The sequence below is a fragment of the Melanerpes formicivorus genome, unplaced genomic scaffold (assembly GCF_026170545.1).
Source record: "Melanerpes formicivorus ecotype bairdi unplaced genomic scaffold, bMelFor1.0.p_v2 SCAF_84, whole genome shotgun sequence".
Lineage (NCBI taxonomy): Eukaryota > Metazoa > Chordata > Aves > Piciformes > Picidae > Melanerpes > Melanerpes formicivorus.
Window position 1 is genome coordinate 702,438 of NW_027142436.1, and position 16,761 is coordinate 719,198.

General features: G+C 42.1%; 1 protein-coding gene across 6 annotated transcripts in view; it reads right to left on the minus strand.

The window, feature by feature from the left end:
• EML4 (EMAP like 4) overlaps window positions 1-16,761 on the minus strand; it is a 203,986-nt gene that overhangs the window by 34,975 nt on the left and 152,250 nt on the right. For all 6 annotated transcript variants that reach the window (XR_010990686.1, XM_068165144.1, XM_068165145.1 and 3 more), the window contains 4 exons: window positions 13,097-13,246; window positions 10,764-10,833; window positions 9,299-9,409; window positions 5,967-6,062 (listed from right to left, as the gene is read on the minus strand). Coding sequence is in view for 5 of the 6 variants with exons in the window: in XM_068165144.1 (XP_068021245.1) it covers window positions 5,967-6,062; window positions 9,299-9,409; window positions 10,764-10,833; window positions 13,097-13,246 (427 nt within the window). In the remaining variant the exon portion in view is untranslated. The remainder of the gene's footprint in view (window positions 1-5,966; window positions 6,063-9,298; window positions 9,410-10,763; window positions 10,834-13,096; window positions 13,247-16,761) is intronic.

The following is a 16,761-nucleotide window of genomic DNA, read 5'->3' on the forward strand; positions in this document are numbered from 1 at the left end:
GGAACTCCATCACCTTCTACTTTCTGTAGCAGATCTGAGTGTGTAGGTCCAGCCCGATTCCCCGAACCTCTACTATTTACCAGCCAGGTTGCTTGTGCTAGATACTTCTCCCAGATTTTCGAAGATCCACCCCCCCATGGCTTTGAGAGTGGTCTTCAGCATTCAATCTTCCCTGCAGCTGGTGCATAGTAAGAGATGTGGAATATCCACTCCATGCCTGCTCTTTGGCCCAGCTCTTTACAAGATTGGTTTTGAAGTGAGTTCCATTGTCTGACTCAATCCTCTCTGGAGTTCCGTGTCTCCACAGGATTTGTCTCTCCAGACCGAGAATGGTGTTGCGTGCAGTTGCATGTGGAACTGGATAAGTTTCCAACCATCCAGTGTTCGCCTCTACCATAGTCAGCACATATTGCTTACCAGAATGAGAACGTGGTAGTGATGTAGTCAATCTGCCAAGCCTCACCATACTTGTACTTGGACCATTGGTCACTGTAACACAAGGTTTTGATTGGCTTTGCCTGCTTAATAGCAGCACAAATGTCACAGTCATGGATGACTTGTGTGATAGCATCCATGGAAATGTCTATGGATCTGTCACGAGCCCATCGGTATGTTGCATCTCTGCCTTGATGTCCTGACGAATCATGAGCCCAGCGAGCTCAGAGCATCTCACCTCGGTGTTTCCAGTCGAGATCAAGATCAGAGTCTGTGTCTACTTGAGAGACTCTTGCAGCTAGATCTGCCTGATGGTTGTGTTGTTGTTCCTCAGTAGCTTTGCTCTTAGGAATGTGAGCATCGATGTGTCTCACCTTCACTGGAATTCTCTCAATTCGATCAGCAATGTCCTGCCACAGGTCAGCTGCCCAAATCGGTTTCCTTTCCTCTGCCAACCACTCTTTTTCCAGTCCTTTAGCCAACCCCACAGAGCATTGGCTACCATCCACGAGTCGGTGTAAAGATAAAGCTTTGGCCATCTCTCATGTTCAGCTACGTCAAGAGCTAGCTGGACAGCTTTTACCTCTGCAAATTGACTGGATTCTCCTTCTCCATCCTTTGCTTCTGCACTCATTGGATTTGCCATGGTAGAGACTATGTTTGCCACATCCACTGGACTGTGACACCGACCATCCTGCCACTGCACTCCCAGAGACTGGATCTCTCTGGCAGGTCCTTTCACCTTGTCTCGCTCAAGGCCAAACAGCTCTCAAGAGAATGTCAATGAATTTGTTACCTCTCTCGAAGACTTCTTCAGCAGTTTTACCCCAGATGATGATGTTGTCAATAAACTGAATGTGTTCTGGAGCGCCACCTTTCTTAAAGGCCTATGCATCTCCTGAATCAGTGCATGACAGATGCTTGAACTGTGACGCCAGCCCTGGGGCAAATGATTATAGGTGTACTGTATGCCCTTCCAGGTAAAGTCAAACTGAGGCCTGCATTCCTCTGCTATAGGAATAAAGAAGAAAGCATTAGCATTGTCTATGGTAGCATAACCATTTGGCCTCTTTGGATTCCAGCTCATACTGGAATTCTATCATGTCTGGTACTGCTGCACTCATAGGTGGTGTTACTTCATTCAGGGCTCGGTAGTCGACTGTCAGACGCCAGTCTCCATTCTGCTTTTGCACAGGCCACACTGGACTGGTGAAAGGTGAATGAGTTTTGCTGATGACATTCTGACCTTCCAGTTGATGAATTAAGTGACCAAAGAGTCAGGGTTGGTTCTGTATTGTCTGTGATGCAGTCTGAGAAGCAACTAGCAACTTTATGTCCTCTCATGTTGTCCCACAACTGCAGATTCATCAGAAAGCTCAGGTCTAATAGACAGCTTCAATTTTCCTCCATCAATTTCTACAGATGCTACTCCAAAAGCCCATTTGTAGCCCTTAGGGTCTTTGAAATGCCCTTCTCTCAGAAAGTCAGTTCCCAAAATACAAGGTGCATCTGGTCCTGTTACAATAATGCATTTCTTCCATTCTTTTCCCGTTAAATTTATGTCAACCTGCAACTTCGCCAACTCTTTAGCTCCACCACTGACTCGCAGAATAGGCTTTAACCCTTGATAATTTGATGGTGTCATGGTGCACTGAGCTCCTGTGTCAACCAAAGCCCTGTCGTTCCGAAATTTTGAAGTGCCAAGCAGCCACTGGATGCACACATCCCAATAGATTCTGTGATCTCCATTATCCCTTTCCTCTGGTGGGAGGCAGGGCACCCCTAATTATGGGGATTACATCCATAAGTACAGTTGACCCAGTGCCCAATGTTAGTGTCAGAATCACTGTTGTAGCAATTAGAGTTGTTCTAGGAAACTGAAGAAGTGACAGCTATGCCTCTGGTATTGTTACCTCAAGCTCTGCCACTCTGCAGCTCCCATAATCTCCTGAAAAGATCAGCAGTTGGTTGACAATCCCATCTGTTCATGTTCTCACCAAACTGGTCACGCAGAGTTATTCAAATACTCCCACATGATTGCCTCTGTTGTCTGTTTTGGTTAAACCTAGCTTGAAATGGCCTTCTTGGTGGACATCTTTTTCTGACAGCTGAAACCTGTATCCATCTGGAAGAGGAAGAATTAAGATCATCCCCCTTTGCCAGTTTGGATATGTAGATTTTAAATTCCTCTTTCATCTCTTTCATGCAATTCTTTATCTCTCCAGAGTTTCAATGGCTGAGACCAAAATAACACATGTGAGACTATCCTCCAAATGCCTCATCTCGTTAGTAAAATGACCACCTTCACCATAATTTCTTGCCACAATTCTGCTTGCCAGAATAGTAGCATAATTAGGAGGAGCAAGTTTAATGAGCTTCTTGGCAAGACCTGTTCCCACAGGAATTTCATCAGGATTCAGGGTTCCATGATTTCCATAAATTACTTCTCTCAGAGCAAACTCTCTCAAATGCTTGATTCCCTCATCTCTCGTGTTCTATTTCTGAGGATTCCATGGGAGGTAATTCCTGGATAGCTATCTCATTAGGACAGTCAATAGGAGTTGTGCCCACAGAGAAACTTTACCAAGGCAACTGCCTAAATGCTTATCAGTTCTGGAGTCCTTCAAATGTTCCTACCTGAGCCACTGACTTGTCACCTACCACTAAAGCAGGAGCACCTGTGTCAGAGCATCCTCCTAACCACCTCATTAATGGCTCAGTGTCTCCGCTAATGTAATCTTTTCTTACATGCTTAATTTCCTGCCTGGCTGCATTAGCTGACTGTATGTCATCCTTATCATCTTCATCATCATCATCTTCCTCATCCTGTTGTCCCCCTGTTGAAAGCCTCTGTAGGATCTCCTTCAGTTCAGAAGCACCTCCTGATCTCCCACGACTCATACCCTCTCCAGCGTCTTCATCATCCATTGGTAGCTTCACTAAGTTAGCTAGATCTTTAAGACAGACTTTCACTTCCTCATCACAATCACCCTGAGCAATATTCTTGGTTCGTCTCCTGGTCTGCACTTGAGAAGTCCCCTTTATTTTACATAGAGAGTTTGGACCTGGATCAGAAGGATCCTTATCATCAGGCTTGTCCAGAGTAGCAACCACTTTTACTAGTGCTACTTTGAAAATTCACAGCGGGACCGCCAGAAGCAGAAGGGGCTTGCACATAAACAGCATCATTGGGCGCTCTTTGGGACCCTGCCACCGCTGCTGGACTCACTTCCATCCCAGCTGCAGCAGGTGGAAGTCTCTCTGGCTTGGTAATGGCTGCCACTGGTGAAGCCATCACCACTGCCATTACGGGTGCTGGCACAGAGTCTGCCACCACCGATACCACGGCCACTTGCGCAGGGACTACGGGCGAAACTCCTGGGACTGCCACTTTTACCAGCACAGCCAGGGTTGCAGCAGGCACTGGCACAGCTGCCTCCACTTGTGCAGGGCTAGCTGCCGCCAGCACAGGGGCTAGCGGCCACCCCCCACTGGTTCAGTGCCAGTCTGCCATGGTTCACTGTGGTTCCCATTAACTCCTGCTTGCCTGCTACTGCCTGCTGCTGCAGCTTCTCCTGTCTCTGTGTCTTACCTGCTATTGGGATCACTTGGATTAGAGTCTCCTCAGTTTAAAGACAAAACAATTAGCTGCATGTCTCTCTTGGAACAATGCTATCAACAGAGCTATTATTGCCACCACAAATAGCAAATTTAGGCATAATGAACAGGCTATTATAAGATTCAAACCAGCAAGACAACTCTCAGTTACAGGAACACTAAATTAAAAAAACTCAGGAGGGACACTCACAGTTGCATTGCCATATCCCCCAAACCCAACAAATCCAAGGCAGCAATCACCAAACCTCTGTAACTTGTACTTAAACCAAAGGAACAGCTTATATACTATGTACCTGCCAAGTTGGTCAATTAGTGCAGAAACAAACCATTTATAAAGCATCACTTAAGCCAAAACACCTTCATTTTGGATTCCTTGACCTGAGCAGGAATTAACCAATCAAGTAATGCCCCATGTTGAATAGGTGCCAATTAATTTTGCAATGTGGTGGGTTGAAAAGTCCCCCCCAACATTATATTTTGCAGACCAGCTCAGCTGGAACCAAATGAAAGATGTATTTACAAGCAAAACTACATTCTACAATGAAATGCAATGAATACAAATATACAATATTTGCAATTAACAAACAGCACTGGAACCCCCCTGGTTAAAGACCAGGGGAACCTACTAGCTTCTCCCTCTCTGCCTCCCCCTTATCCCCCTGTACAAAAAGGAGAAGAGAAAGGAACACAGAGACTTAACCACAACAATGCAGCCAAGGTCAAGCAGAAGCAGGTTAGTATCTCCCCCAGACAAAGAAGCAAGAAGAGAGATTGTTTTGGTACAACTAGTTTTAGACCCTTAACTCTTCCAATGGGATTGTTTAGAAATATCATTATTTTCCTTTTTATGCCCAATAGTGATTTATTTACATTTTACTACTTTTCTGTTCAAGATCTGTGAAAAAAATTTTAAGGTATAGCCTAAAACTACCACACCCTGCCAAACTGGTTTGAGTCAACTCTGAAACACCAAGGAACTCCCTGTAGAGAAAACAGTATCAAAACAGTAGTCAAAACAGTATCAATAAAATGGAAACGCAAGGCATATGCCAAATAGCTTCACATGAAATATCAACATGAAATTAAAACACTTACACAGAATTCCAATAGAATTTGCAGAAGAGAATCTAATTGGTATCAATGAACATAAAGAAAATGAGTCAAACCAACCTGATTTTGTCTTAAATTGCAAGTTTGTAAACACACAGAGATTCGTGCTTGTGAAGTACTCCACAGGCTGACTCGTGGTTAAAAAAGGGGCAACTTAAAAAAAAAAGTCAGTTCCACATCCACATAATATTTCCTTGCTGGATATTATATAATGCAAAGCAAGATGTCTCAAAATATGAACTCTGAAAGCAATTTTTGGATTGGGTGTTTCCAGTGAACCAGCTTCATGTGAACAGTGAGCACACCACCTCTGACTGCTGCTTGTTGATCAGAAATGTAGAAGGTTACAGAAGACGCACTGTGGAGTCCAACACACAGACTGCAATCTACAGAAGTACTGATGAACTTCAAATGAGAGACATCCTGAGAATCAATGCCTGGAACTCAATTCAGGCAAAAATGAAAGTAAGGAATGTCTAAATACCTGTTGGGTTTTTGGCTGGTTGTTTGGTTTTTTTTTTAACACGTACAGACTAAATGATCTCTTCAGTTTCTTAAAGTTTCCAGGATTTACTTTTTTCTAAATTAGCAAAATGTTAGAGGATGACAGCATCTGGGTTGGCTCTTAAGGATGCACAAAATGTAATTATAAGCACTCAAATATTCAAGCTCCTTTTTCTAAACAAGCCATCAGGATTACACAGTTGCACTACCCAAGTAATATCAAGTGTGTCCCATAAACTACTGTCTTTATGGAAACATAATCATTTATATTTCAAAATGTCCATGCATGCAATAATTACCTTTATTTCTGCTATTTTGGATTTCCTCTGCCAATCCCACACAGTGAGCATATGCTCATTGGAGTCATCAATTACACATAAATGAGTACCAGAATCCTAAAGAAAAAGAGAACAAGAAATGCTGACAATGTACTAATACACCCCACTCACAGACAGGGCAGGCAGGAGTATTCTAAAAAAAATAATGTAAGTCCAAACATGAAAATTGTGCAGGGCCTTTTAAAGCACTTCTAAGCTTGACATATCTGCTATTTTCCTTTTCTCTTAAAGACAGACACAGATTTTTGTATAATCTCACAAAAAAAGACCATGCTTCAAATAATATTCTACAAAGGCTTGAAAAGTTATCTTCCCAAGTCTGTCCCTTTTAGTCTGTGTTCTGGAAGAGGCATTAGCAAACCAGCTACACCTGTTTGGCCACTGCCCTCTCTCCTCCCTCCCCATTGCAGGGTCCAGGTTGAGGAGCCAACAGGCCAGCGCTAAGGCTGCCTGGCGGGGTGGAAGCCAAGCCCCCTGCTTCGTGTTTCTCGTGTTTCAGGTAGCCTCTGACACATGCAGTTGCCTACTCCAGGCAGCATGTGCAGTTTGCCGCCATGCAGCATTTTTAACTGATTGGCTGCATTTGAATAGGTCATCTGCCACTGGGGCATCCAGTTTCCAAAAAAGGAATTTATAGGGAATAATTTGAAAGCCCACACCCCATTCCTTAACGGCATCAGGACTGCCACATGCACCTGCACTGTGCTCCTGCCTTTAAGGCAATTAGTTCTCTTGCTCTAGCAGCAGCCTGTTTGAGTCACAGAGCTTCATTACAGCAGCTTGCTCTCTGTCCTTTCCTCTGTTTTGGGATTTAGCTTTTGGATTATCCCTGCCTCCTGGATTACGAATCACAACTCCTGCGTATTGCTTCATCCAGCAAAGGTTTTGATGATTAGCAGCTCTGCAGTTCGTGAGTAACTTAAGCTAATGTACCTGGTTATTTCTAAAGCATATAGCCTGTCTACCTGTTGCTTAACTCTGTTGTGAAGCCGAGGGGTCCATCCTGCGACCCAAGCTGGCATAACACTTTGCTTTTGAGTTGTAAGATATTCCAGTTTGTTCCTCTCTATTCCAAGTTTCTAATTTTCCTAGACCGTCATTCTACTGTTATTAGCATCCTATCATGTGTAATCAACCTGCCATCGACCAGGCAATATTTCAGGCTTATAAACTTGATCATAAACTGTAACAATCTACATTTGTGGTGGCATTGTTTGTAGTATCATGCACATAGCAAAGAGGTTTCTCCTTTTTTCTACTCTGCACATAATTTATTTTCCCTTGGGTCTCAGAGGACAGACAAATAGCTCCACTTCTTTTTCTTAGCTGTCACCATCCTGTACATGCAAGTTTACTTTATCAGGTTTTGTGAGCACATCTCATTTTTTTTTCCCTATGGAGCATTAAGTACCAGAAGTTTCACCCTGTAGTTGGTAAAGCTGCAGCAAAGGTACAATTTGCTGAATGTTTAGAGAGCAGAAAGACTGACACCTATGCCATTAAATAGTTGAAACAGCTTATTTTGAATAACTTTACAACAAAATGCTTTATGTAGCTTTATGAGATTAAAAGAGCAGACAGGAATTCTTAGAACAAACCCATACTTACTCACAGTAACACATACTTGCACCAAGAAGTTGTTTCAAGGACATGTGTAGAAAGATTTGGAGGAGGCCTTATTTACTTTGAAGTTGATTCTTGCAATTCAACTGCATTCTCTAACAAACTATGAAAATAGAGGTACCTGACATTTTTATTCTCAAATACCATTATAGCAGTAAAGTGCAAATACACATGCCAATTACTAAGTGGAAAGAAACCCTGAGGACAGCAAGCACAGATGTAGATGTGCAGACAGACATGTAGATTAATGAAATTTTGTGGTAAAAACCAGTTTTGCACATTGATGAGTCTGTTGAGGAATCTGTCTAGTCAGGAATCATGAGACTGTAATAAGGTTTCAAAATCAGTTTCATCTGCAAATCAGAACTAGTGAAAATGAAAATCTAGCCCTCAAAAATGCATTTTTCCCCCTTTCTTTTGCTTTTAAAATAATGAAATATGTATTTATTCACCTTAAAAAAAAATGTATCTGAGTTCAAAAGTTGTGTGGGTTTGTTAGTGACAGGAATCACTGCACTCCTTTCACATTATTTGAATTCATGATACCCTATCTAAAAATAAATCAGTGAATAATAATAATAAAAAAATCTCCCATCTTAACTGCAAGACAAAACTTCAACATTTCAGTGCTAAGCAATACTGCAGCAAGAGAGCATCAGCATCCTTTTTTTTAATGAGTGAGTGGCATTGCTCAGTCTCCATCCTCGGAGACAGCCAGAACCCAGCTGGACACAACCCTGAGCAGTCTGCTCGGGCTGAGCCTGCTGTGAACAGGAGTGTTCGTGGGGTGATCTCCAGACCGTCCTTCTCACCTCAGCTGTCCTGTAAATCTCTATTAGCAAAACACAGCAGACATTCTGTTTCTTCATTTTTCATGTGTGTTACCTCTCCTTGCTGGGATGCAACAATTACAGCCTGGGTTTTCAGGAGGTTTTGCTTTGGCCAAAAAAAAAAAGGTAGCTTAAAGATTAAACTATAGTTTACAAAAAAAATAATCACATGGGCAGTCTAGAAATGACAACTTTATCAGTGACAAGTAGCACATCTCCATTTGCTACTCATTTTTACTGATAAATTCTGCGGGCCCCATAACAAGACTTTTTTTTCCTTCCCCTATGTAAAAGCAGATGCACAAATTGAACAAACTATTCCTTAGGAAAAAATAGCACATGACACATTTTGTTATTTGGCTTGTTGTTGGTCTATGGGGTTTTTGTTTGGTTGGTTCTTTGTTTTGTTTTGTGGGATTTTTTTTAAACTTCATTTCCTATTGCTGGATAAAAACTAACTCCAGCTGTGCAAGCAGAAGAATTATCCTTCTATGAGAGCTCACTAACATTTACCTTCATGAACCTCACTAACAAACCTGTTTTTAGCATCTAAAGGAAAAAACCCCAAAGCTCCACAAACAAAAGCAAACCACCAACCCAAGCAGGTTCCATCACTCTGCTAGTTTGTGACCAAACTTTCCACGTGCTATTTCCTGTTTCTCCAGCTAGCTCCATATCAGCTGGCTTTATGAAGTATACATTAACTTGACTGACATGCTTTCAATACCAAACCAGATCAGCCAGACAACCACATACAAAGTCTTCAGAGATTTCCTTCACAGAGATTTACACAGGGTTGGATAAATTATTCACCACACCAAGCAATCGTGGTCCTCTTACCGCTTTAGAAAAATCCAAACACCCCACTCCACGCTCGAAAGTCCCAAGGCCAATAACCTGCAGTGTCACCAGGCTCACCGAGTCCCATACTCTAACATGGGGCTGCAGAGGCTGCATGAAAAAAGCAAGGGGACAGGCAGCATTATCAACAGTGAAAGCATTATATGCAGGTGTCAAGTCTTGGTAAGCACATGCTACCTGAATTACAAACTGCAGACTGAAATGCAGGATGACCTCTGCTAATGATGCTTCTGGATGCATCTTGAAGCTCTGTCCTGGGGAGACTCAAGCCAATCTTACGCCTGGGTTACAGGCGGTGCCCCATCAAGTACTGTGGCATTTGGTAGCTGTAAAATTAAATCTTTGTCTAATTTAAGATTGAACAAATCATAGAAGAGTCATCTTGCATTTCAGACCTAGAAACCTTAAGCAACAATTGAAAATAATGATCAAATCTTGGGGTTTTTACATATACAGTAGGGAAAAATGAAATAAAAAATCCTCTTGCAGTTTTCTACCCATCACCAGCAACTCAATGAAAATGTCCATGGCTATATGTCACACAAGTACTGTCCCAAGCAGTTTAGCTTCATAAATGTGAAACAATAGTAAATAAAGCGGGAGGGACTTAACTTGTCTTAAGGACACCATTCACCATAGAAAGTGACAATAAAAAATTCCACCCATGGAAAAACAACTAACCAGCCCTAGTGGAACAGTTGGTGAATGCTCAGTGGAAATCATAATAACATCAGCACAAAAATATCCACATCAGTTTCTTATAAAAATCTAAGAAATTAAGTTGAGCATATAAATAAGGCTTAGGTTTAATGCGTTTCTACACCTGGCAGTATCTCTTGTCTTTTTGCTGCTTCTTTTTTCTCTAAGTCCATGAAGATAATCCAATTGTTCAAGAACCAGGGACAAGAATATTGAAACACTTGCTCTCAAATAAGCAGTTTGCAGGAAATCTTGACACACCTTCCATGAATTCTCAAAGATGGTTCTTTTTCTGTGAAACTTTAAGACTGACCCACAGAACTAGGACTTGTTCTCAGGGAGAAGGCTTATTGCAAGAAATGTAACAGAAATTATGTGGCCTTATAAATCACTTGAAAGTGTCACATTTACTTGCAGGACTGAAATGGAGTCCCTTATGTCACAGACAGGACTATATAAGCTTCTGCTCTTCTGCTTTTTGATGTATGGCTGAATGCTTAGGTGTTACTGGGTTTTGATAGATATAGGCTGCTACCATAGAAACAGCAAAATACCTCAGCGAATGTAGCTCTTAAAACTGCACACAGAAGGTGAGGATGAGATTGAAAAACAAAAACCAAAAAAACTGAAACCAAAGCAACAAACAAACCCACCACAAAACCCACCAAAAAACCCCAACAAACCCAGAAGAGGTTTGCCTGATTTTCAGAGCAAGATACTACTGCTCAACAGCTATGTTACTTACCCTTCCATCTTTATCCACTCCAGCTAACTGTCCTGTTGCAATTCTAATTTTGTCTGGATGAACTGCAAGACTAAGACAGACAGAAATATGACTTGCTTTTGCTGTCATGGGTCTTCACAAGAGAGAGGCTTATGTAATTATTTCTTTTCCCTTTCTCACAGAAGCCCATGAAGACACTTATGATCCTAAAGACCACTTTCAATGAGACAGCATCAGTGTTTGTCACTGATTTCATTGCACACTGTACTGATGGGTTGATCAGGCTCTTGCAATGGCTGCTGGCACACAACCTGGAGTGCCAGAAGAGCCGCCTCCACATGTGCTCTGACAAAGGCTTGAACTCTATTGGGAGTCCACTATTACAAAAGCTCAGAACATTAGGGTTTGGAAGGGACCTCGAAAGATCACCTAGTCCAAACCCCCTGCCAGAGCAGGATCACCTCGAGCAGGTCACGCAGGAATGCACCCAGGCAGGTTTTGAACATCTCCAGAGAAGGAGACTTCACCATCTCTCTGGGCAGCCCATTCCAGGGCTCTCTCACCCTCACAGTTGAGAAAGTTTTTCCTTGTTTAGACAGAACTTCCTACACACCTGCTTGCACCCATTACCCCTTGTCCTACCATTGGACATCAAGCAGAGCCTTGGTCCCAACAGTCATTCTTCACATCTTTATAAACATGGATGAGGTCACCTCTCAGTCTCCTCCAAGCTAAAAAGACCCAGCTCCCTCAGCCTTTCCTAGTAAGGGAGATGTTCACTGGACTCTTTCAAGCAGTTCCCTGTCCTTCTTGAACTGAGGGACCCAGAATTGGACAAAGTATTCCAGATGCAGCCTCACTAGGGCAGAGCAGAGGGGGAGGAGAACTTCTCTCAGCCTAGTAACCACACGCCTTCTAATAAACCACAGGATGCCAATGGCCTTTCGGGCTACAAGGGCACATTGCTGGCTTATGGTCATCCTTCTGTCCACCAGGACTCCCATCCCAGGTCCCTCTCCTCTGTGCTGCTCTCCCAACACATCACCCCCCCAACTTCAACTGGTACATGGGGATGTTCTTCTTTTCCAGATGCAAGACTCCACACTTGCCCTTGTTCTGTTCCGTTACATTTCTCCCTGCCCGACTCTCCAGCCTGTCTAGGTCCTGCTGAAGGGAAGCCCAGCCCTCTGGTGTGTCAGCCACTCCACCCAGTTTTGTGTCACTGTTGAATGATGAACTTCCTAAACATATTTATAAACACTAGAGCATATTTTATGCCTAAACCTACAGACAGCATGAAGCTGGAAGAAAAATACAACAGCTGAAAAGTTGTCCAAGGGCTTATGTGCCCCAGAGTCAGGGATTACTGCCACTTGAAACAAGTTACTGATGTGACTGTACTCATGAAGTAGTGTACTAGTAGAGTAAGGGAACTCAAAATAATAAATCTGCTTTTGCTCATCACATTTTGCTTTGGAGCTGATGTGAATAGACAGATTTTCACATCCTCTTATACATCTTCTTGTTTGCTTTCTCTGTATAACTACAAAGGTGAAGAATGCCATTGAAACAGAAAGTGAGGTGCAGGGGAGGCATGAAGAGGTCAGAATGATGGACACCAAAACCATTTACAATTCAGTCCAGGCCTTTGAAAGAAATTGAAGAACACAAGACTGACAGCATTCCTTCCACAGGATGCAATTACAGTTGCCAAAACATAGCTAGGAGAAAAGATGATTAGATGGCAACCCTTCTCCATTCAGGTAGAGTAGGGAGCTCACGTCCCCATTACGTTACGTACACTACTCTTCAGACTAGCATCGTACAGTCAACAACTGCCTTTGCACCCACAATGATGCGGGCTTCAGCTTCCCTGCTTGTCTGTTTTGTTTTGCAAACATCCTTCTGATTTCCCAGACAGCCTTAATATTGGGATGGGGCATCTATTAAAAAAAAAAATGACAAAATTATTGCTCAGTTTTCCATTTGATTTTCTAATTATTCTTTAAGGCTACGTCTTTGCCACAGTGCTTGTAAATCACTGACTTAAGCTGAGCGTTTTTAGTTTCTGGGACATCTATTATGACAAATTTACACTGAGATCTCTTCTCTAATCTCTCTGATTGTCTACATATCCTGTTGCTTTACATTTAAGACAGAATTCCTAAGCTAGCATGGAGTGCCTAATACTATTTGTGCAATGTTTACCGCAGTGAATCTACTGAGACTGGTGAAACAGAAAATGATTACGATTATGATGACAGCAATGAGCTCATACATACAGTAGGGGAGAACAAAAAAATGCATTTCTGCATTATTACACACATACTTACATGCAAGTGTCATATACTAACCATTTAACACAGTCTGTATGACCCAGGTAGTGCCGCTGAGTTTTCTCCTCATAGTTGAACAGTACCACCACTGATGCTATGAAATAGACAATTTCTCCAGTAGGAAGGAGGTAAACATTGGCTCGACAGTCTCTTCCACGATACCCATATCTATACATATATATTTTTTCAAGTCAAGGTTTTCATAATCACTGTATATAAAAAACACAACTCCCACCTCCCCTAAAGTATTCCTGGGGGAACTCTCACATGTCATCAAATGTTCTTTACCTTTTTCCTCTGGAACTGCAGCACAATTTCAGTAGCACAGGTGAAAAAAACCCAAACCAAACCCAGCCTCTTGAAAAGTGATGCTCATTGATGTTAACAATAAACTGTATCAGGCATACATTGAAGTTATCTACAAAAACCTCCCTGTGAAGTTTCATTAGGCAACAGCAGGGCTCACTGTTCTGATATGACACTTTACAGCAGCAGAGCTGTGCATCTGCACTCTAGCCATCAGTTTTACTTGCACTTGGCCTTTTCAAAGAAGTGTGTGAAAAGTCTTAATACCCTTCAGAAAAGGGCAAGCTTCTGTACAGCAGCTGCCAAATTCAGGAAATACTTCTTTAGATTGTTCTAGAGTATTTTTAAACCAAACCAATCTCAGAAGGAACTGACACTGAAAAATACTCTATCCACATCTACCCAAAATATATAAGAGGGATGATTTTTGTAAGAAACCATCATGACTCCTAGTGACATTCAGAAGTCTCACACACTGCAAAGCAGGCTTGTTTAGCACTAATCAAACATTATTAGGACTCATTATTTCTTTGAAACAGGTGCACTTTTCTTCATCTAGACTACTAATGTGGCTGCTGCTGGTAGTTCAGCTCCTGGGGTCACTAGGTACAATCCACACCATACTTTAACAGGAGCTCTGTAGCCTCAAAAAATGTAACTTTTCAGAGAGCTCTCCAGTGCCAACGAATACACCTGCAACAGCAAGGAAAGGGAAATACATTCAGGAACTTTATCTGAGGGATCCCAGTCTCAGGTCCTGGTTAATGATCTACATAAAAGGAAGTCAAAGACCCACATGAATAATGTTGGATGGATGAAGCTGGCCCTCTCTCAAACGAAGGCATGTGAAGTAGTCCAAGTTTGGGAAGGTCTACTGACATCTACTGTGATGTCAGTTAGAGAATTGTCAAATAGAGTCTGGCTGCTGTTCTTCTTGGCAAAGGGATAGCTTCCTACCAAAACCACCACCAAACCCCTTCTAAAACCACCCCCTGCCACCCAAAATTCACCTCCACACCCCTTTCTTCTTTTGTGGTCACACCAAACTGCAAGAACACTTCCAGAATTCAAGATGATGTGACCAAACAATGATTCAGAGAGTCACACTGCACTCAGTTGTCAGTTGAATCTCTTCAGAGTACAGTGAAAAAAATACATGAAAAAATTCATTCTTGCTGTCTTCCATCTATTACAGAGGAACACAAAGCCTCCTCTAGAGCAGAGATTATTTGGTGTCTTGCAGAGGAAAAAAAGTATCAAGAGAAATGCTGATACAAAACAATAATGAGGGCAGGTATAAAACCAAACCAAACCAAACCAAACAGCAACCCCACATCCCCCAATGCCTCTGTTTCTCTTCCATCACTATTTGCTTTCCCACTAAATTTTCCTTTCTTCTTCTTTTAAACACTGATGAAACAAAAAGAAACTCCAGAATGGCCTTTCACTAAAAAAAAACCAACCAACCCAAACCAAAACCAAAACTACACCACTGACCCTTCAGAAAAGATGGGCTACAAACCAATGAAAATATTTTTTCTACCCTGAAGCACAGAGAATGCTATCACAAATACCTTCTCAGAGGAGAAAGGCAGATCTTGTCAGTCTGCTGTATACAATAGGGAGTGTATTGATAAGGACTTAGTCAGATTGACATCTCTGAACATTCATCCTAGAAAGCATGCCTTTCTGTAGCAGGGCTACCATGCAAAGCCAAGGCTAGATATTTTGGCACCCACCACTTGGCTCTCGCATTCATGGGGCTGCAAAAACATCTGCATTTTCTCAGTCCATTGCTTTCCTTTACTCCCCCTCCATAATGAAGTACTAAGGAGGAGCTCCATATCCTGGGAGTGTTTTCCTAGGAGCATTTAAAGAAACAATTTGTTTTGTGGGAGAATTTTTTTGCTTTTTTCATTCTCCATCCCAGGTTACCTTACAAGAAAACTAGAGGAGCTGTTACCCCACAGCAGTTCTATCCTTCTTCACACACTCAGAAGAAAGCAGCAGATACAGCAATTTTCTACACACAGTCAAAGGGGTGATACAGCTTTGACTCTTAATTTCCACCAACTTTCTGTATTAATCTTTCAATGAGACTGATGCTTCAACCAGAGAATTTCAAAGATATTCACCTTCATATGGAGAAAGTTTCTCACCAATCACACAGCCTGTTTTGTTTTGCCACATTTGATATACAAACAAAAAAGCTCAAAGATGGAGCACTTCAACACTCACCTGACTTTTCTGTTGCAGAACACTGACATTGCTACAATACTCTGTGAAGCCAGGTCCCCAGGTCTTTTTAACAGCTACAGGTCTCAGTTTGCCATAATTTTTGGAAGTACAGGCTGGCTTGCAGGTATTTTCCCTGCTTGATAAGACATTCTGCTGCTCTATTTTCCTGTCTCCCAAACGAAAAACCAACTCTGTGCAACTTCATAGAGACCAATGTTAAGTCTTCATAAATTGTACTACCTTTTCCTCATTGCTTTCTTCACCCTTGCATTGAAGAGATACCCTACACTCATAAATGTACCGATTTAAGATGACATTTCCTTGAACAGATTCCAAAAACATGGGCACAGTCTGTTTGGACTTGATTTATATCACTTTAATTAGCCCTCAGCAGGAAACTGCTTTAACCTGAATTGAAGATCCTTGGATATTACATAAGTGTGTCCACACTGGGATTTGCACCTACTTAACTGAGGGTGAGGTTTCATGATCAGTTTTCATCAGGCCAAACTGCTCATTGCTGCTGGAACAGTAAGATCTGATCTATCTCCAGTATGCCAGAGCTCTAGCCCTTGCACATTTGTGGGGAAAAGCAGATCAACGAGCTGATGCTGCTGAGAGTTAACTCTCACAACCCCATGACATTTCAGCCAAGTCAGTGACTGACCCAATTCACTCCACAGTCATCTAAGTGCCAGCAGCATCATCCAAGAGCTGTGGCAGTAGAATAGCTGGGCAGCACACTTCCACAAAGCATGAAGAAAAGTTGTTTTCCTTCCAGTCAGACTTCTAATCCAAAACTATCCTCCACAGTCTAAGCTCCCACAATTCCACTGATAATTTAGAGGGCATGAGCTGCTTTTCATAACCAAGTACCCAAGTACCTGTTTTAAAAATCTACTAGTTAATACAGAAAAAATAACAAAGACATCTTCTGTCTCAAAGTGAGTAACCAGGGATGGCTTAAAATACATGTATGCCTAGTCTCTAACAAAGATGTATAGGCAGCCTCTGTCTGTACATATCCTGACATGTGACAATATATTATCAACATTCCTAAAAGCATTCCTGCTTTAAGCAACATCAGAAGGATCAAACATGAGATTATTACACCAACTCAAGTGCTGCCTAGACATGTT